Here is a 21362-nt window from a genome sequence, read left to right as displayed (position 1 = left end):
GCATCTGTTGCATCTACATCACAACATCACAAGACTTTTTCGGATTCATTACATATTTTTTTTATTGGTCATTTACTTGGTCTGATTCTTTCCCTTGGTTCAAGATAGTGTTTTTTTTGTGTGTTTCTCTTTCTTTGTCACAGCATCTGCCGCATAATAATGTGCACTGATTTACTTTCTGATTTAGCGCTGGCTGCAGATGTGACGCTCTTTCAAGTGTTTCCCTTTAATAGAGGAATAAGGATAATCATCACATCCACCGTAGTCTTAGGAGAAATGTGTTGGAAGCACTGAGCCTTTCGGACACATTGGGCCTGATCTTGTGTTCATAAACGCAGGCTGTAGACTAGACTTTCATGCTGACGGTGGGTGCTCTGTGAAATCTTCAGCTTCAGACTTGACGCAGTTAGTTGGCTGGTTGAGGGCTGGACAGACACCCATGGCGAATGGCGATGTTATAGTGGTAGAATATTTTCCACGTGGCGGGATGGGGGGGCCTGCGGGTAGACTGTGTTTAACTCACAGTGGGATAAATCAAGTTTGTCTTGTAAGAGCTTAGAAGCCTAATTGCTGAGTGAAGCAGGTTACATGAGATGAGAGGACACTGCAAATTGGAAGCAGAGGATTTTGCGCTCTGGCATTACACCATGCCTCACTCGGACTCTTTTTTTTTTTCTAAGCGATGGCCACAGGCTACTTTAAAGAACTAAGTAACTTGTTTACCTTAATAAATCCTTTTTGTAGTCCCTCTGGGTGTAGTACAAGTGTTAATGAGTTGTGGCACAATGTACAATATCCCTCTCTCCTTTTGTCTTTTCTGTCAGTGTAGTATTTACTCTTACAGACAATGAATGAGTAAAAAAAAAAGAAAACGCAACATGCAACGACACCTGAAGTGGCGCTTGTGGCCTCTAGGGGCATGAATTACTTACTTCAGCTTTAAAGCATCACTTTCTTTCAACCTGGGATTGGAGGTTCGAGTCAGTCATCAGTGAGTATGTGGGGAGTATTAAAACCTGTCTGAATGTACAATCTACTGTACTTTCACCTTTAGAAACACCAAAGAAACACTTCATCTGTGTTTCTTTCACCAATGAAGAAACATCACATAGGTATATGTACACCCAAAGATGAAATATAGTGTATCGTATTTGGATGCATAATGAATCATGAAATTATTATCGACATTGCCATAAAGCCAGTAAGTAAAAGTGATGATTGAAAGTACCATGTCATGTACTAAGCTGGAAATATTTTACTTTACTTGAATCTTTATATAAGGGACAATGTACAAACACCAACTTCATAGAGAGAGAGAGATATACTGCACCAGCTAGTTTTAATCCATTTCTAAATCTAAATCTGCTTTTGACATATGACTTAGGGACAGTCTCACGTTAATTTCAGTTATTTATTGCCACACTTAGCCTTTTACTCTAAAAGTGTGATTGGGTAATTTTCCATGAATAGCTCTGTGTGATTTTGTGTATACAGTATGGATCAACTTAAATGCCTTTGGCCCGAGAGGACTGCATGTTCCCTTTTGGAGCTGTTTTTCAGGCAGCAGGTGCTTAACTCTTTAACACAAAGAAATCAAAACAACTGCCTCTGCTTTATATGTTCAGTAGACGAGGGGTGGTCTGTCACCCCATTAAGTGAATACACAGTTGCTTTTGTTTCCCTTAGTTTTTCTGGTATTTAGGCCATTCTGTTACAGCTCACAAATCATGTCGCCCACCTCCTGGATCCTCCAAAAGATAACAAATAGCTTTCTCTTAAAGTCCCATTGTCATTTGGGTGGTCTGTTTGAAAAATAAGTAATCTGTTACATAATATTGTATACTGTACTTGTGTTTTGCAGAAACTGGCTCCTGGGGTGAACCAGTTTGCCTACACTTGCATACAGGACCATCCTATTTGGACCAACCAGCAGTTCTGGGAAGCCACTTTTTACAGCGAGGTTCAGGGCCAAATCCGAGCTTTGTACCTAAATACACCTGAAAAAGGCAGCGTCATTGCAAAGCTTAAGGTAAGACAGAAATAAACAATAATCCTGCGAAGAGCTTTTGCAGCCATTTCCATTCAGTCTGTGTTGGCTCATTGTGGGGCAGGGTTAACTGTGCCAACCCTGCTTTTAGGTTCAGTTTTGTTTTAGACAAGGAAATATCAAGTCAATTCAATTTTTTTCAATGCAAATGTTCTACAAAATGGTCTTCTGCAAATTGCACGGCTTTATGGACCATTTTGCTATAGCACTGCCCAAACAAAAACGGCATCCTCTGTCTAAAACACCTCTCGTGAGGATTCCAAAGTCTGTCTTTTTGGTGTTTTAACGCTGCTCTGGTGTAACTGATCTGTCCAGGAGGCTGTGCCTATTTCTTCAGTGGTGAAAGATGAGGAAGATCAGACGGCCATGGATTTAGCGGCAGAGCAGCTCAGGTGTTGGCCCAACCTGAGTAAGGAGAAGCAGCATGAGTTGGTGAAGAACGAGGAGAGCACAGTCTTCAGCCAAGCCATCCACTATGCCAGCCTCATGGTTTACCTGCTGGTGCCCCTGGACACTAGCAAGAACAAGCTGCTGCGCACTGCCCCGGTCGCAGACTGGGAGAGCGGCAGCAACAGCATTGTCACAAACAGGTTAGCATCTTTCAAAATCCTTATGCCCTTCTCTCCAATGAAATAAACACATGCTATGCAACATGTTGTGACCATTTATCAATGGATGGATGCGATTATCAGACAGACTCATTTTGTTTTTTACATTAGGTCGTTGTTTAAGCATGAATTCATTTTTCATTAAATAAAAGGTAGAATAATCAGTCTCACTTGGTTAAAGCCTAGCTCTTGAGTTTCATGATTTGGGATTTGTTGTTCCTGGTGCTGATTAGTGGGTGGAAATGGAGTAAGTTGATGTTTCCATGATCCTTCCCTCGCCAAATTCAACTTTACACTGTTCAGTGAAAGTCCATCTGTTGAACTTATATTACCACAAAAAGCCTGGTTGGTTGAATGGGACGATAGTGTTTTTATTAACCATTTAAAACCATTTAACAACCAAAGGTCTGTTCTGTAACAGAAGTAAAGGGACAATGCTCTGCCTTATCTAGTCAAGATGTTAAAACACTGCAAGAATGCTATGGAGAAATGACGGAAATGTTGTTGCCAAGTATTTGTTTCCTCGCACATGTTCTATTTTTGCCTCAAATTTGTTTGTTTAAGAACACATTTGGATCGCATCACGGTCTATTTATGGATCCACAGCGGAGACCTTGCATCACTATCAGCGCCTCATGTAAAACATTGTTATTGGCTAACAGACTTGGTGATTGATACAGGCCTCAGTGCTTTGCGCTATGGGGCTGCAAATCACTCTGCGTTTTACTGCTCTTTACTCTCAGACCGTCCTAAAGTTCTTTTAAGTCAACACACAAGTCCCAGTACACTGGCCTGTCTTCTTTAACACACTGGTTTAGCCTTTCATATTTATCATTCCTCATTTATGCCTCTGTTTACAGCATTGCTGGCAGCGTGGCCGAGAGTTTTGACACCGAAAGTGGCTTTGAGGACTCTGAGAGCAGTGACGTGGCTAACTCTGTGGTCAGGTTTATAGCACGTTTCATCGACAAGGTGTGCACGGAGAGTGGGGTTACACAGGACCACATTAAGAGCCTGCACAGCATGATCCCAGGTAAAATCATGACTGCTCCTAGAGAAAGTGTTTTTGTACGCAAAATCTACAGCAAAGTAAATAATTAATAACAGCATGAGTGTTTTTTGCCATGGTACATGAAATATACTCGTAAGCTCAGTGCATGCTGTTTTACTTGTACTGTGTGTACATGTGGTGATTGACCTCTACTTCTGACCCATAGGCATTGTAGCAATGCAGATGGAAGCTCTTGAAGCAGTTCATAGAGAGAGCAGGAGGCTACCCCCCATACAAAAGGTAGGTGTACTTTACACTGCTTATATTTAAATGTTTAATAAATGTAATCCAATATGAAAACTACACCTAGTAAACTTGCATATCAAACTCAAAAAGGTGTCTTTTTCCTTAATGGTAAAATTTTTGTAAAATGTAAAATCTCTCCTCCATCTAAACTGAGAACATTGCGTCAAACACTCCTGAAATTCATCTCCCAGGTGTCTGCAGGATTTTCCGTCATTTGAATTATGCCAGTTGGCTTTTGGACTACTGTTACTTTTCTGCCAGTTTTAGGTAATTCCTCTCGCGCACACTTAAGCACACAGACAAGCATCATGCCAGCATTGTCTTGGGAGCGACTTGGAGGGCTTGGTGAGCAGTCTGGGACGATGTCTGGTGTATTTTGTGGCTAACTTCTCACATTAATATGTTGGACAGCGCATGACCTGGACTGCTCGCTGCAAGTAGCATGCCAAATACTAAAAGTCTGTGCCACTATATGTGGTAGAAATAATAGTTGTGGGTCCTGCTTTATTTTGGGAGTGAAGTAGCACTTGTACACTTGAATGAGGTGAACATGAATGTCCACACCTTGCTTTGGTCATTATGCAAAACACTGTCAGCTATCGAATTTCTTCTTCATTTTTTTCCTGTTGTAAAACTGTTGTAGTAACACACATGATTCACATGATTCTTTAGCAACAATGATCAATACATTCTTTTCCAAAAATTTAACCTGGATAGAGCATTTCTGTTCCGCTGGCCATTTTCCAAAGGTCACAAAGTATTAAAGAAACAAATAAAATTTAATCTTGTAATGAACGTAATAAATTATCTTCTGTAATGTCACCAACAACTTAAGCATTTGTTTGGTTGAGTGTATATGTAAAATAGAATTGTTGTATTTTCAGAGAAAGTGTTTAAATAAAAGGCTGCAGTTCCCATTTTTTGGGGGTTGCTGTGGTTGCTCTTCTTTACGGTGTTCTATGTTAACAGTTTTTGGCTAAAGCATGGATGTACTGTGATATGTATAACATTACTACTAATTTTACATACACATAGTTGTGTACATGTTTTCCTCTTAGCGATTACGTCAGTTTCCAAACACAGGTACAGTTTGTCCATATACTGCTGTCCGTGAGCCATTATCTGTGTTCCTTCCTCAGCCAAAGATTCTGCGTCCTGCGCTGCTTCCTGGAGAGGAGCTGGTGTCAGAAGGGCTGCGGGTGCTCCTGGATCCGGACGGCCGTGAGGAGGCCACGGGGGGCATGTTGGGGGGTCCACACATCCTGCCAGCAGAGGGCGCCTTGTTCCTCACCACCTACCGCATCATCTTCAAAGGCATTCCCCATGATCCACTTGGTAAGTAATTAACTAATTCCTCGTTTGATACAGGACCCAAATCAAATCAAAACAACTTTATTCATCCCAATGGGCAATTCTGTTCACTGCTCTCTGGTCATAAAAAACAATAAAAGGAGACACATACAACCGGAAACGCTTTATAATAAGGATACTGTTAATGCACAATTCATGATGAATTCATGCATGAATTAACCAGGACTTCATCATGCACTAACATGACTTTTCATGAATAAATGCTCATGAATTTATACAGTTAATTAAGGTTGTGAGCTCAGCTGAGTAATTAACCATGATCATGATGATTTCTGTGGCAGAAAATACAAATGGGTACAAGGACCAAGCTTTGCTTAAACTAGCAAAATCTAACTCCTCCTTAGTTCATAATGAATGTGTTTGAATTAATTAGTTCATAATGAATGTTGCTCAAAAGCTGTATTCTTTTTCAAAGAATGAAGCCTCCCGTTCCTGTAAATTTCTGGGCTGTCTTGATTGAACTGCACGTTTGAGATCTCCCCAGAGTGGCTTAATAATATTGAGGCCATGAGACTGAGATGGCCACTCCAAAATTTTATTCTGCTGTAGCCAATGAGAAGTCGACATGGCCTTGTGCTTTAGATCGTTGTCATGTTGGAACGTCCAATGTCCAGGCTGATGATCCCCAAGGTATTCCCTTAGTATTCTTTGCATTCATCCTGGAATCAATTTTGACCAAGTTCCCTGTAGCTCACACATCCCCAAAACATCAGTGATCCACCTCCGTGATTCACTGTAGGAATGATTCACCGTACATCACAGGCCTTGTTGACTCCTCCAAATGTAACGTTTATGGTTATGGCCAAAAATGCCAATTTTTGTTTCATCATTCCAAATGACATTGTTTCAGAAATGTTGAGGCTTGTCTCTCTGCTGTTTGGCATATTGTAAGCGGATACTTTGTGGCATTTGTGCAGTAATTACTTTCTTCTGGTGACTTGGCCATGCAGCCCAAGTGCCACCTTATTGTGCATCTCGAAACAGCTACACCACTTTATTTTTCAAAGAGTCCTGTATTTCATCAAAAGTTTTTTGTGAGTTTTTCTCTACATCACAAACAATTTTCATGGCAGTTGTTTTTGTTGGTCGACCTGACTGTAGTTTGGTTTCAACAGAATCCCTAATTTTTCACTTCTTAATTAGAGTTTGAACACTGCTGATTGGCTTTCTAAGTGCCTTGGATATCTTTTTTTTTAATTTTTTTTTATCCCTGTCCTGTTTTATACAGTTCAACTACCTTTTCTTGCAGATCCTCTGACAATGCTTTTGCTTTCCCCATGACTCAGAAACCAGAAATGTCAGTCCAGCACTGGATGACACATGCAAGGATCTGTCAGGAGCCCAAAAACTCACTGACCTTTTATTCACACACACTGATTACAAGCAAACAGGTCACAGGTGAGGATGGTTAACTTTAGCAGCCATTCCAACCCCTTTGTGTCCACTTGTGTGCGTATTATCAGGCCAAGATCACCAGGGTATGTAAACTTTCAATCAGGGTCATTTTGGTACTTTCTCTTTTCATTATGGTTTAAAAACAGCAAACTCAGTTGTTTCACAATAAATGGCTTCACACAACCACTAACTATGAGTATGTAAACTTTTGAGCACAATTCATACATTTTTATTCTGAAAAAAAAAAGTAGTGTCTGTATGTTAATGGACACTTTTGTATGTGTTAACGTGAGCCTTACGAACGTTAATCATGATACATGACGTCATGCATGATGTTAATGATATAATGTTAATGCATAAATTCATCATTAATTCATGTACCCTTATTTTAAAGCTAATAATTAGTGCTTACCACAATCGATCACAAGATCATCATTTTTATGGTGATTTGTTTCCCTAATTGCATGAAATGTATTACTATATCCTCAAAATTGTATGTGCTGCAAAATTCAAAGTATCAATGCAGTAATTTAAATGGTTTGCCTTTATTTAAAAAAATTCTCAAAAAAAATCTACAACTTGTTGCAAGACCTACTTCTATATGTGAAATCGTGTAAACATGCACATTTTGTCTTTGTTTTATAGTTGGAGAGCAGGCAGTGATCAGAGCTTTTCCAGTGTCCACGATGACCAAAGAAAAGAAGATAAGCATCCAAAATCAGCTGCAACAAAACATGCAAGAGGGTTTGCAGATCCGCTCTGCATCCTTCCAGGTACATCGCAAGCATTGCTTTTATTCAGTGTTTCTGTCACTTCATGCCATTCAGCCACTCACCTCAGGCTGTTTTCACAATCCTTGTCTGTCCAGAAATGCTCTGACCCAAAACATCCTGGCTCTGAGGCTGAACTGTGGCCTTTATCACATGTTATTTCCCATGTTTGTCTCTTGTTGTTTGTCAAATAAAGTCAAATTCATTTTTGAGTTTTGTACATAAGTTATAATATGAGTATACATGACATTATTTCAATAGATGTTTTAAGTCTTTATGGGTAGTGGTTTAGTCTATAACTTGTATCGCACCATTTTAATCTCAAATTAAATGTTATCTTAACTTTTTTGCAGTTGATAAAAGTTGCATTTGATGAAGAGGTGACCTCAGAGATGGTTGAACTCTTCAGGAAGCACCTTCAGAGGATCCGTTACCCTCAATCCATTTTTACCTCATTTGCTTTTGCTGCTGGACAGACAGTGCCACAGATAATCCTTCCCAAACAAAAAGAAAGGCCGACTGGCTTTCGGTATTGACTTCCTCAGCTCTTCAAAACATCATGGTGGTGATTTTTAGAGTGTGTAAAAAGTGTTGTCTTTTTAATTTACAGAACACTATCCAAGACTATTGTCAAAGGAGCAAAAAGAGCAGGAAAGATTACAATGGGAAGAGGCAGTCAGTCAACTCTGAAGAAAAATGATCGAAGTAGCAGAATGACCTGGAATGATGACGATGACATTTCAAGTTTGTTTTTTACAAATTAACAAAATATATTAAATGAGACTGGAGCTAAATGTCAATATTTTTTTTAAAACTTTTTGTGTATTTCAGTATCTGATGATGGAGAGCCACCTCCGAGTAGCACTTTACGAACTTCAGAGAAGTCGACAATGGAACAGCTGGTTGAACAATCCTGTTTCCGCGACTATCAGCGGCTGGGGTTAGGCACCATCACTGCCAGTTCGTCCCGCACAAAATCAGGAGAGCAGTTCAAGATAACAGCCGTGAACAGACTCTACTCTGTGTGTCGAAGGTAAAGCATTCAGCAAAAACTATAATGAAGTGACTGTAAGGTTTTCATTCAAAATTGTAGTAATCGTAATTTGAATGGTAGCACGCAAAGACTAAATAAGCTATCCACATTGGAATTTATAATGTGTAAAACCTGAAACCCTTAACTTTAGAGCATTATGAATCGCAAGTGATAAACTGTAAACTGATTTTGAAATATAAATATCTATTTGATAGGGTTGGGTATTGCCATCTGTATCACTTTGTTATCTTGCGTTTGCTTTAGTTACCCAGGATTGTTGGTGGTTCCCCAGGCTGTGCAGGACAGCAGTTTACATAAAGTGGCACGCTGTTACAGACACAATCGCCTCCCAGTGGTGTGTTGGAAACATCCACGCACCAAAGCCGTCCTGCTTCGATCTGGAGGCTTCCATGGCAAAAGTGTTGTAGGACTCTTCAAATCACAAAATCCTTCCTCCTCAAGTGAGCATTGTACACCACATATTGGTCAGTGGTTCGCAAACTGTAGTATTTGTACCCCTAGTGGTGCTCTGTCTTCTTCTGGTGGCATTCAGCACGCCAGATCATTGGCCATTGTAGCCTTTGAGAGTTTTCCTGGTTTTCACTTTGTTTAAATCAAACTTAGGCACAGCTGAGTGCCAACTTAGACCTGGTTTACTCCAGTCTCGGTCCATCTCATGAGATACTGTACGTACCTTTTGAGTAAAAAGTTTGAGAACCACTGATGAAAGTAAAGTCAGCTACCTGACTGTCAAACTAACTGTCTGTTTCCATGTGGCAGCTCCAACCTCATCATCAGAGTCATCCAGTAGCCTTGAACAAGAGAAATATCTCCAAGCAATCCTTGACTCCATTCCAATCTACTTCAAGATGAATGGCAATAATACTCTCTCTAACCGCTCGCTTGTTGGAATTTCTCCAGGTACAGTATGTCTGATCAGCAACATGAACTTAAACTTTGACATGGGCCTGCTTTCCCTTGACTTGAATTGATGATAAAGATAATAGTTTGTTACTGCTCCGTGGGAACAAAAGTAAGGTTGTTTGCCGTGGACAAGAGGCCACTAGTGTGTTTCTTGGGGTGGTGAGAAGAACTGCAGACTCAACTGTGCAGTTATTTTTGTACATTGACAATGACAGAGGCTACTGCATGTGCCCCCTATTGAAAATGACAGACTTTCCGCAGACACTAATCTCATTTCTCTGTGTTTGGTAAGATGTGGAAGGAACTGTGTACAATAAAAAGGTTACGTAAAAATAACACGACAACCTTGGGTCAGCACCTTACCCATAAATCTCCTCTCACACTGGTTTGGGTACTAATGTAGATCGGATACATTTTATATATATTGTTCAGGACATCTTTATTATTCCATATTTTTGTGTTCTCATTTTGTTACTTTCTCTGTATTAAAATGAAAAACTGTGCTTTTGCAGCCACTGAAAGGAGGACGTCCAGGTTACCAAAGATGGCCCCTGTCCATTTGGATATTCCTTTCACTAACAGCTTTACAAGAGGAGGTGAGAGAGTTATCCTCAATTGTCTTTTTCCTACAATTATCAACTTTAAGATGCAGTCACTCACTACAAATTATCCACCCTGACACAACGTGCACAAATGACACGCTATAATTCATAAATGTATTGCAAATTTTATATTGTACGGCATTTCTTCCAATTTCTTTTTTGAGTGTGTGTAGTGTAGCTGTAGCTGAAATATTACATCAGATGTAAAGTTATGTGGCCAAGCTGACTGATCTCAAGGTTATGGCCACTGATTACCATTCAATCTTCCATTTATTAATATGTCACTTTTTCCCTCTAAAATAAGACTTCATTTCAGATCTGTGTAATTTCCAAATCTTCTTTTCAGTCCATCATTTATATCACTCTTCATGTTCTCACTGTAATCAAGGTAGTAACCAAACACATTATTCTTACTGGCTTGTCCTCTCCATACATTAACTTTATCTTTATACAGCATGTCCATGTATCAGTGCTCTGGGCAGGTTGTCTGGGCTAGGTTTGGTCAATCTAAGTTAATTTGTTCTACCCCTCTCTCTGCCCCCCTCATCTTTTTCTGAACCTCATGTAAACCCAACCATCCAGTCCTTGAGTACAGAGATAAGCTTTTTACTCACTCACACCAAAAACATTCAAGTAAGGAACGAGCCCATAATCAAGGTACAGTGAACGACTGCCTCCATTGGCCTAAATCTTTCTAACATCAAGCTTCGATGCATTACCTTTGTCTAACCCCCACAAGTGGTCACTAACTGGTCATGCGCTCCACTGACTGCACTGCGCTGCAAACCACTTTCCACAAACACTGATAGAATTGCACTAATGTTTCCTGACTTTGCGGGCGCTCCTCTGGGAGCCGTGGTTTTTCACAGACCAATGTGGCTGCTGTAATGTGGCCATCATTGTTAATGTGTTGGCTCTCCAGCACAAGTGTGCTCAGTTCAGAGTCTGCAGCGGAAGGAAGGCTGTTTGTTATGGCCAACCAGACATCAATCACACATCCAACCTGTCTGACTGTGGCAAGACCTCATGGATATTCAGTACAAAGCCTTAAACATCTGGATTTTTTTTCCATTCCCCCCTTATTTTCAGTGTTATCTAACTTTTTGCTTAGATTTAGATAGGTGTAATAGTTAAACTAAAGTGTCAATATGTAAATAGAATAAAATGAGTCTCTTAAAAAGCTAGACGCAGTTAAAACTGTTTTTTCCTTGACCTGCCTAACTTGGCAAAAGGCGGTGAGCCGAAATGCTTATTTTTTTTAATTTCAGCTAGCCATGGAAAATAGGAAAAAAGGATTTTTAACGGTTTCTATCTCTTTGGGTGCCTCAGGGCTTGTTTGTTCTTTTCACCTTTTCATATTGCCATTTTAGTTTAGTTTATTAACTGTTTTTTACCTAATTTTGCGGATCACAGTCCGTACTTTAAAGTTGACTCCTCTTATGTGTAAGAAATGTCAGTTTTTGTTTCAACAAATGTAACTGAAAAGTGAAAAATCATGTGCAGAATGATTCATGCTGCTAGGAAAGCATTGCACGCTGGTTTCCTGATAAATAACCTATACACATAAGCGTCTGCTTTTGATAGTTTTCTCTTTATATAAACCGTCCAGCTGCTAATGGACTGATAAACGAATGCCTTGACACTCCTGCAGAGTGCATGAATGTGGTGTGCATGTTTTAACCCATACACCAACTGTATGTTTCGTTATGTGACTTTTCCCTCTGCATTATAGGGATGTGGGCCAGTCTGAGGAACAGCACCAGGCTGAGCCATCACCACACAGGAGTTGAAGTGGGTGCTCGACTGGCTGGGAAGGATCTGGCGCCCCCTGCAGGCAGCAGCAGTCTCCAGGCTCAGCTTCTCAAACAGCAGGCTGCTCTTTACATATTTGGAGAAAAGTCACATTTAAGGGTGAGGGGGAATTTGACCTTCATGCTTCAGAGATGGCTGAATCCGTTTTAAATATGAATATTACTTTTTGTTTGTAGGATATTGATAATAATAATAATTATACATAGTATATGTTAATCACTAACTGCTTGAGTCTGAACCATTGATAGATGTCCTTTAAGATATAAGTAAATATATCCATATTCAAAACACCTCTTTAGTACAAATCGCCAGGGACCCTTCGCACCCATCACACAGTCTTTTCAAAGTTATGCCGTCAGGGAGGAGACTGCGGAATCTACGGGGCAGTTCCAGTCGACTGAGGAACAGTTTCGTCCACAGGGCCATCGGGAAGCTGAACTCCCTAACCTCCCTCCCACCCCTCTTCCTCCTCCCCCCCACTCCACAATCAAGGATGAGAGAAACATAATTTCAAACCACTCACATGGTTTGACAAATAAAGAATCTTGAATCTTGAAATAGTCATTTCTGCAAATGCCATAATTTAATCTTGACCCACATATAGATCCTAGTTGTTATTCTTCAAGAGTGTTACTTATGCTGTTTTTTCCTGTGCAGGGCCTGAGAGTGGATGCGTCGCTGAACTGTGAGCTGGTGCCAGTGGACTTCGCTGACGCACGGCAGGTCAAAGGCAGTTTTAAAAAGCTGCTACGAGCCTGTGCTCCCAGTGCCACTTCTACTGACCCCCAGGACTCCTTCCTCAAAGCAATGGAGGACTCTGAGTGGATCTTACAGGTGAATCGGTTTCATTTAGAAACTACGGTGGTTCAAACCTTTTCCAGTATCACTGACACAAAAGAGAAATAAAGGTCAAACAGAAGGATCACCAGAAGAAGCCTAAGTTCGACCAGTGGTACATGTAACACTTATTAAATGCTTTCATAATTAGTACCAACCGCCCCTATTACACTGGTTTCTGTATCTGTCTGACCCCAGAAAACTTGACCCTTGAACATTTGTGCACTACACGCATCAGTAAATACTTTGTGGGAAACTATTTAAATCAGTGAGCGATTTCCTGGTAGCTCAGGTGAGAGGACGCACTAATAATTAATCAATTTGTTTGTGTTAATCTCTCACAGCTTCACAAGATTTTGTCACTGGCACTGTTTCTGGTGGAGCTTTTAGACAGCGGCTCATCTGTTCTCCTGAGCTTAGAGGAAGGCTGGGACATCACCACTCAAGTAAGGAACAACAAAAAAAGAGAGATACATTCAGGGATGTAAAATCTTTGTGTTATTTGACAAAACGTATCCCTTCAATGACCCAGAGATATAAACATGTTCTAATTCTGTCCACGCAGGTTTAGGTGTGCATGTAGTGCGTTTCCAAAACCACTTGGAGTGCACGCTAACTACAAGGCCTTAACAACTTCTTTAGTGAAGTGTTTGTCTCTGTCACTAATAGTCAGGATAAAGGAGGTGCCCCAATTATTGGTAACCATGGCCAAAGGGAGGATGCTCCATGGAGATGTTCTCGTCATGCTGTTGGGATTATCCACAGGCACGCATGGCATTTAGTCGACTTCTTTCATTAGGGCAAGCCTTGTTATAAAACAGGCTGAGCAGCACCACCACACCTGCTCTTCAAGCTGATCTTTTATTTCAGTGGTGTCAACATTGACCTTGCTTTTGTGAATAATTACAATGGAAAAAATAGAACGCAAAAGGCCTTAGGTCATTGTTGCGTGCTGCTTTCTGACATGACAGCTTATTGTTCTTTCATTTTGGGCGTGTATAAAATATTTCTGCCCTGATCACTGTCCATTGGGTTGCTTCACTCAGCATTTTTCCGCGTGTTTACTCTGTGAGCTCATATTTTCCATTTTGACCTGTTATATTGCACATGTTTGCCTCGCAAGCGTGTCCTTCAAATGTGTTTACTGGGTTTCTGACGCCTCAGGCCGCTGTTTTAAAGCATAATTTGTGGATCCCTTATGCCAGGCACGTGTTCAGCTCTGAGTGTCTCTCTCCACGGGCCACTGGCTCCATCACGCCAGGTCCTGATCAGGCCCACACAGGCAAATGGGCTCCATATGCTTTGGCTTTCCACTCTGTGCATGGACCATAGACACCCAGCAGACAGGAAGCGCGCCTGTTTTCTAAAGCACTTTTTTTCCTCTTTCCTTTATATAACTGTTTTAATCGCTCTCCGACGGTCCACCTGGACTACCTACTTTAATCAACTCGTAAGTGCACGGTGGGGTCCCTGGATGGTGTGGTGTCGATGCCCCTCTCTCCGAGCTGGATGTTCTTTTAAAGCACGAGGGACGCATTGTGTTTCCCGCTCATTCCTCAAGCGTCAAGCCTCATTAGTTGTGTTGGAGGAGACACGGGCAGGGAAGCAGGCCAAGCATATTGCATGCGTGATGCTCAAATGGTGTTTGGTGAAGATTTTTCTGCAAAGTTATATAAACATTATTGATAGCAGATGAACAATTCAGATGCCTGACTTGTGTGTGTCATTGCAATGTTGTTCAAACTTAATCTATTGACTTGTATGCATAGTAATGTACACAACACATCTCTGCAGGTGGTGTCCTTGGTGCAGCTGTTGAGTGATCCGTTTTACCGCACTCTGGAGGGGTTTCAGGTGTTGCTGGAGAAGGAGTGGCTGTCTTTTGGCCACAAGTTCAGCCAGCGGAGCAACCTTAACCCCAGCAGCCAGGGCAGTGGCTTCACACCAATCTTCCTCCAGTTTCTGGACTGCGTGCACCAAGTAAATTTAACCTCCTCTGTTGATGCTCCCCAATGACAGTTCGCTGTTATATCACAGTCTCTATAAAAAATTATATAGATAAATAAAAATTCATATGTCATGAGGTATACTTGTACATTTGCACTTCGCCTTCCTTGTGCTAAATTTCTAATATGTTGTGTTGCACCGTAGAATGACTATTCCCAGATGGTGTGTAAACCCAGTGATCAGTGCTGACTCCTCCCTCCTTGCGTGTTTCAGCAGCCCTTCACATTTGAGTCCTTGAAAGAGCCAGAGTTGGCTAGTTTAAGAACAAGGATGCTTTAAATCTGAGTTTTGGAGTTGTCATGAGGTTTGGAGCCTCAAAAGACAAGAATAGGTACATAAAACGAAGTTCAATGTAAATAGATCAGCTCATAGTTACTCCATTTGTTTTATCCCACTGTGGGCAAATGACACTCTTTGGCCCAGATCCTGGGCTGTGAGGAGCAGAAAAGAAGATTCAGACAAGAGCTGAAAATAGAAACGCCTCATGTCCAAAACAGCTGTTGTTTTTGCCAGCGGACCCAGGTGTCCGCAAACATTTAACACTTGACATTCTTTCACGTTGTCAAGAACAATAGGCCTGTAAATCCTATTGGCTCAGATGTGGGTGTCTGCTGTCCATGATACCAATGACCATAACCATTTAAATACCCAGGAGGCTCTTCCTTTACCTAAGTAGTCGTTTGTGTTCTTGTATTTTCTATCATAATGTCTTCCTCTGATACTGAACCACTCTTTGTCTTGACAGATTTTGGAACAATATCCTCTGGAGTTTGAATTTAATCAGTATTATGTGAGGTTCTTGGCCTATCATCACATCTCGAACCGCTTCAAGAACTTCCTTTTAGACTCCGACTATGAGCGCTTCGAACACGGTTAGTGTCCATCTCACTCAGCTCGAGTGTTATGATGTTTTCTTCTATCTCTCAGCATAGGATATAAGGGGAATTATGAATTTATTAGCATTTCAGTTCATGTTTGTTTATCTATTTAGAGGTGAAGGTTTAGTATAGTATAGTGCACTTATAGCCATGGAAATTGGATTGTGGTGCATCTAAAAACACCCATTTCAACATATCTACAGTAGTAAATCAAGTGTATCTTTAACTTTTTACAGGCTTGCTGTTTGAAGACAAAGGTGATAAACAGGCACGTAGAGGCATTTGTATCTGGGATTGTGTCAACAGAATGCACAGAAGGAGCCCAATCTTCTTCAACTACCTGTACAATAGTTCAGAGAGTGAGGTAAATGTATGTTTTTGTTGTTTTAGCCACAGGTCTCCCTATAGTCATACAATCTAAAATCACAGTATTGACACTTTTCAATTTAATGATGTCCTTAGGTAATCTTGAAGCCATCCATCAGTGTCCCCAGTTTGAAAAAGTGGGATTTCTTCATAGACGAGACTCTGTCCACCGGTCCGTGTTACGACTGGAGGACTATAGCAGTGAGGTCCGACAGCTCAGAGGAGGCGGACACCATCTCCAACAGTAAAAGGAGGATCGTGTGGCCATGCTACAGCAGCGTGGGCCGTGCCCAACCCGACGCCATCACCAAGCTGCTGTCGGTAAGATCCTGATCATAATCCTGATTGTTACCGTTCTCATAAATCCGAGCACCCAAACTCGATATGTAACAATGATCGACTTGGGGGGATGTTTTTCCACTCTGTGTTTAACCTCTTAACCCCCACCTGAAATGAGCGCATTTGATCCATTTTGGCTTTTCCCAAATCTAAGTTTCTTGAAAAAAAGTGTCAGAAATGCAACGAAAATGAGAAGAAAACAAGGATGAAAAACGCCTCAAAAGAGCAATGAAAGAGTAACAGAAAAGTTGATGAAAATGAAACAAAATGCAATTAGAAAAAAGTCAAAATTGACGACGACGCAGCAACAACGCAGGGAAATGGATCAGTTTCAATGAGTTTTGTGGGTCTTAGCTTTCAAATGAGGCGTTACTCTGGCCTATTGGCTTTTTTTATCCAAAGATATTAAGGCAGTACTAAGTAACTTGTTTACCATAATAAATCATTTTCGTAGTCCCTACCCTCTGGGGGTAATACAAGTCTTAATGGGATGATTGGGGGTATTTCATCTCCCCCTGGTGTCTCTGTCCAGAAAACCACCCTTATAACTTCCCTGCCTCCGAGTCGGAGGCACAATACACACCAATAGAATCATGAAGAAGAGGCAAGTTTGGGTGAAAAAAAATATCTACATTGTGTCATTGAGTTGTGGCACAATGTTCAATATCCCTCTCTCCCTTTGTGTTTTCTATCAGCATAGTATTGACTCTCACAGACAATGAGTAAGAACATGCTACGACACCTGCAGTAGCGTTAATGTCCTCTAGAGGCATAAGTTACTTAGTTCTGCTTTAAATCACTTCTTGTCTTTTTGCTATAGGATATTGAGAAGTTGGAGTCTGAACTGCACCAAAGCTCTGAAAAGTGGCAGACAACACTGGACAAAGTCAGAATCAGCATACAAGACGATCTCAAGCAGGAAGGAAATGTACGCCAAGAAATTCATCTTCAAACTACCCTCAAATTTGTAAAGTTACATGTTTTCTCCCCATGTTTTTTTCCAGCTCTCTAAACAGGCAGCGTCGGTCTCAGGGCTCATTCCCACATCAAGTCTGCAGGCCATCCAGCGGCACTCCATGCTGCACCTGCCAGAGGGCGGGCTGACCGAGGACCGCGGCACCTCCACAGCCAATGGGCTCAACAGGCGAGCTGCAACGCTGTACAACCAGTTCACCCCCAAGAGCGAGGAGAACAGGTGGGCCTCCCAATCCCCCGGAACTAATACACCGCAATAAAAAAAATCCACATTTGATTCAGTTACTACTGCTGCTGCAGAGGGACCAGTCTGGTTTTGGAAGGTGATTCAACGTTTTGGTATGCTACATGTCATGTTCTTGAGAAATACTTGTACTCACGAAAATATGTCCAAGATTACTGGGGGGATTCTTGGCTCAGATATAAAGATTTTGTTTCTAGAAGAAGAATTTGACATCCCCATGTCCTCCATATGTTCATAAAAATGGCAAACTATACATGTAATTGTCCACAAATAAAGCTTGACCCATTTTTCCGTCCTGGACAATTCATTTTTGTTGATGAATATAACTAGTCATTGCTCTGAGTTTTTGGCATTTCTATTCCATTCCATTCATGAGAACACAATGTACAAGAAAGCGCCATGCTGTTGTTGTAATGGATTTGCAAATTAAACATCGGTCTCAAATCATCTGCAGACACACAATATTTACTGACTGGTTCAAAAACACGACTCACGAAATAAGCAGGAATCATAATACAGTTCATCACCACGACTGACATTGTTAAACAAAGTCTCTTCTTGTCTCATAGGTCTTACGAGGGGATCTTGTACAAACGTGGAGCGCTTTTGAAAGGCTGGAAACCTCGCTGGTTTGTGTTGGACATTACCAAGCACCAGGTCAGTAAACGGCAACATGCGTGAATCATCTGTGTTTCCCACGATAACGTTCATAACTTTGCAGCTGAGGTACTACGACACTGGAGAGGACACCAACTGCAGAGGCCACATTGATTTGGCGGAAGTGGAGTCCGTGGTGATCACAGCGCCAACGATCGGAGCTCCTAAACACATCAGTGAAAAGGCTTTCTTTGATGTAAGTTCTTCATTATTATTAGTACGGTAAAGTCATGCATAACCAATAAGAAAATTATAAAAAATATAAACATATTTTTTATATTTTTCTGTGCTGGGGCAATTGATTAACTTTCTTCAGAGCTCAGGACCCGCCAAGCATCAAAACTTTGTATTTCAGTACCATAACTTAAAGCAGTACTAAGTAACTTGTTTACCCTAATAAATCCTTTTCGTAGTCCGTCTGGGGGTAATACAAGTGTCAATGGGATGATTAGGGGGTCTTTCTTCTCCTCCTGGTGTCTCTGGCCAGAAAACCACAATTGCAACTTCATTGACTACGGGCCGGAGTCACCAATACACATTAATAGAATCACGAAGAAGAAGCTAACAGGCTAACGGGCAAAGCTAACTGTGGGCTAGCGCCACTTTAACAGTATTTACAGCCTAGTTTGAGTGAAAAAAAAAAATCTCCATTGTGTAAATGGATGTGCAATATCCTTCTCCCCCTTTGTCTTTTCTGTCAGCGTAGTATCTACTCTCATGGACAATTAATGAATTAAAAAACGTAACATGCTATGACACCTGCAGTGGCGCTTATGGCCTCTGGGGGCATGAGTTACTTCGTACTGTACTGCTTTAATACAGCGTTGATAAATAATCTAATTTGACATCATATCTTCTTTCTATTAACCCCTTAAGCCTCACCTGAACCGTGCATATTTTCTCCAGTTTGCAGTTACCCAAATCTAAAATCTTCTTGAACAAAGTGTCAAAACAGTGACAAAAACAAGGATGGAAATACAAAAAAAGTGACAATAAAGCAAAAAAAGAACCGCCAAAAATGGACAAAAACGCAAATACAGCAACCAGACAAAAAATGTATGAACACACGACAAAATGCTTCAAAAATGTGACAAAAACAATAGCCTATAGGTTGTATGCTTTTAAATTTGGGTAAAGCTGAACTGGAGAAAATGCACTTGGGTTGAGAGGTTTACTATAAATTCAAACCAAAGCCCTGGAAAAGGGACACTTAAGTTCAACATATCGTTTAAGTTGTTTGGTCTCTCACTCCCAAATAAAGTTAATAGTTATAGCTCAAACAACAATTTAAAAATACCTCATTATCAAAGTTTAAATGAGCAAAAAGAATTTTGTAACTTCTTCTAAAATCTACCTACCATTACATTTCCATGTATTAAATATGCTATTGATTGTTCTATGTGTAAGAGTGAATGAATATCCCTCGTAACACTTTTTTTCACCCGCTTTTAGCTGAAAACTAGCAAGAGAGTCTACAACTTCTGTGCGTCAGATGCTCCCAGTGCCCAGGTGTGGATGGACAAGATCCAGAGCTGCATTTCAGACGCATGAGACACAGCGGAGCCTCAGCACTGCCAGATATACAAGTGGTGACAGGACAAAGCGAGACGCAGTGTCACGACCGCACAAACATCTGCGCCGCCATCTTTGGGGACCACAATGAACAAAGTGCCTGGTAGTGTCGACTTACACTAAAACCTTTCACACTTGTCGCTTAGCTATTGTCCCTACTCCATTGGTCAGCCTCATACGAGTAGATGGACATGTTTACCTCCAGGCCTTAGCAAGGAACAAAGTGAATATAAGCTGACCGTTTTGGAGACTGCACTATCTTAATACCCTGCTAAATGCTGTTTGTATATTATATCAAAGCAATATCACTGGCCATTCAAACTGTGGGTAAACGTTTAGATTTTAAAGTGACACAAAATAGCTTATTAAATCGTTTCTATCAGATATTTTTACTACAATTAAATGTTGCTGCTTAAAAAAAAACAGTTAATCTATAATAGACCGCCAAAAACTCACGAGATTTAAATGCACAACATGGAAAAGGAATTTGTTTGCACTTCTCTCGGAAATATGCACTCCTCATTGAGATTTTCTAACAGATGCAGACAGTAACCATGGGCGTTACTTACTTATGTACATAAAACAACAGATAAAGTAACGTAAAGGAGAAGTTTTGCACAGCGAAGTCATAAGAGAAACCTGACATTTTATATTTAAATACTGTATGTGACTTTTCCTTTGGTTGAATGTGTGTGTGTTGTCCCAATAACATGTCTGTCCTATGTAAAGTAATGTAAATTATTATTATTTTTTATATATTAGATGTCAACAGTTTTATTGTCCGTGCGTATGTTTCCTGTACATATGTGTGACATTTCATTTTGTATACTATATGTACTAAACTTTTCTAACTGTAATTTTAATGTGACCAATTAGTCTTTTTAAATGTTCAACGTTACTGGTGCAAATACCCAGGTGGCCTGATTCAGATTTAGTACAATTACAAGTTAAAATGCAAGCATGCTCTGTATTTAATAAGGGCTTGAGGAACCCAATGCTACAGGACAAAGTGGTATTTAAGAGCTCCCCGTCCCAAACTCGTCCAAAAAGAATGAAGAAGCACACTAGAAACTACTTATGTCAGAGGTTTTTGTTACTGTATCTATGCCATGTGTTGAGGTGACACTAATCTTTTGTAAAATAAATCAGACGTACTTGAAAGCAAAGCTTCATGCATGTTGTTTTATATATATATATTTTTATAGTTGGAATAAAATATGAATGTGCCGTGGTGTTTCTAATTTGACACAAAGAAAGAGAAAGATATATATATATAATATATATTTATAAAGTATTTTTTATTTTGGACAAATACATTTTAAACACGTCCAGGAGCATCAACTTTTGCGCAAAGACGGAAATATTGAGTCATTTTGTCAACATCTTCGTAGTGGTCCAAACTACTAGGTTTGCGGGCAGTCTCCTGAATATAATAAGCCACACTACTTTTTACTTCTATTTAAAGCAGTACTAAGTAACTTGTTTACCTTTAATAAATCCTTTTCGTAGTCCCTCTAGGGGTAATACAAGTGTTGATGGTATGATTGGGGGGTCTTTCATCTCACCTTGGTGTCTCTGGTCAGAAAACCACACTTACAACTTTCCCTGCACTGGGTTGGAGGCCCCAA

The 21362-nt window shown here is 40.5% G+C and overlaps 1 protein-coding gene across 2 annotated transcripts in view; it reads left to right on the top strand.

The window, feature by feature from the left end:
• The window catches only part of sbf2 (SET binding factor 2), a 67540-nt gene extending 46648 nt beyond the window's left edge, over positions 1 to 20892 (top strand). The window contains exons 18-42 of one of the 2 annotated variants that reach the window (XM_079554868.1): positions 1862 to 2029; positions 2363 to 2637; positions 3516 to 3688; positions 3873 to 3946; positions 5092 to 5287; positions 7364 to 7491; positions 7842 to 8017; positions 8099 to 8232; positions 8320 to 8521; positions 8786 to 8982; positions 9302 to 9442; positions 9958 to 10041; positions 10630 to 10704; positions 11780 to 11958; positions 12517 to 12693; positions 13041 to 13142; positions 14491 to 14676; positions 15449 to 15575; positions 15818 to 15945; positions 16044 to 16268; positions 17107 to 17214; positions 17291 to 17481; positions 18075 to 18162; positions 18227 to 18358; positions 19615 to 20892. In XM_079554868.1, the coding sequence (XP_079410994.1) occupies positions 1862 to 2029; positions 2363 to 2637; positions 3516 to 3688; positions 3873 to 3946; positions 5092 to 5287; positions 7364 to 7491; positions 7842 to 8017; positions 8099 to 8232; positions 8320 to 8521; positions 8786 to 8982; positions 9302 to 9442; positions 9958 to 10041; positions 10630 to 10704; positions 11780 to 11958; positions 12517 to 12693; positions 13041 to 13142; positions 14491 to 14676; positions 15449 to 15575; positions 15818 to 15945; positions 16044 to 16268; positions 17107 to 17214; positions 17291 to 17481; positions 18075 to 18162; positions 18227 to 18358; positions 19615 to 19713 (3765 nt within the window). In that variant the 3' untranslated portion in view covers positions 19714 to 20892. The remainder of the gene's footprint in view (positions 1 to 1861; positions 2030 to 2362; positions 2638 to 3515; positions 3689 to 3872; positions 3947 to 5091; positions 5288 to 7363; positions 7492 to 7841; positions 8018 to 8098; positions 8233 to 8319; positions 8522 to 8785; positions 8983 to 9301; positions 9443 to 9957; positions 10042 to 10629; positions 10705 to 11779; positions 11959 to 12516; positions 12694 to 13040; positions 13143 to 14490; positions 14677 to 15448; positions 15576 to 15817; positions 15946 to 16043; positions 16269 to 17106; positions 17215 to 17290; positions 17482 to 18074; positions 18163 to 18226; positions 18359 to 19614) is intronic. The other variant, XM_079554869.1, reaches the window with a different exon arrangement.
• Positions 20893 to 21362: the final 470 nt, after the last annotated feature.

The sequence above is a fragment of the Gobius niger genome (assembly GCF_951799975.1).
Source record: "Gobius niger genome assembly, chromosome: 4".
Lineage (NCBI taxonomy): Eukaryota > Metazoa > Chordata > Actinopteri > Gobiiformes > Gobiidae > Gobius > Gobius niger.
This window is presented reverse-complemented; position numbering and strand designations above follow the sequence as displayed.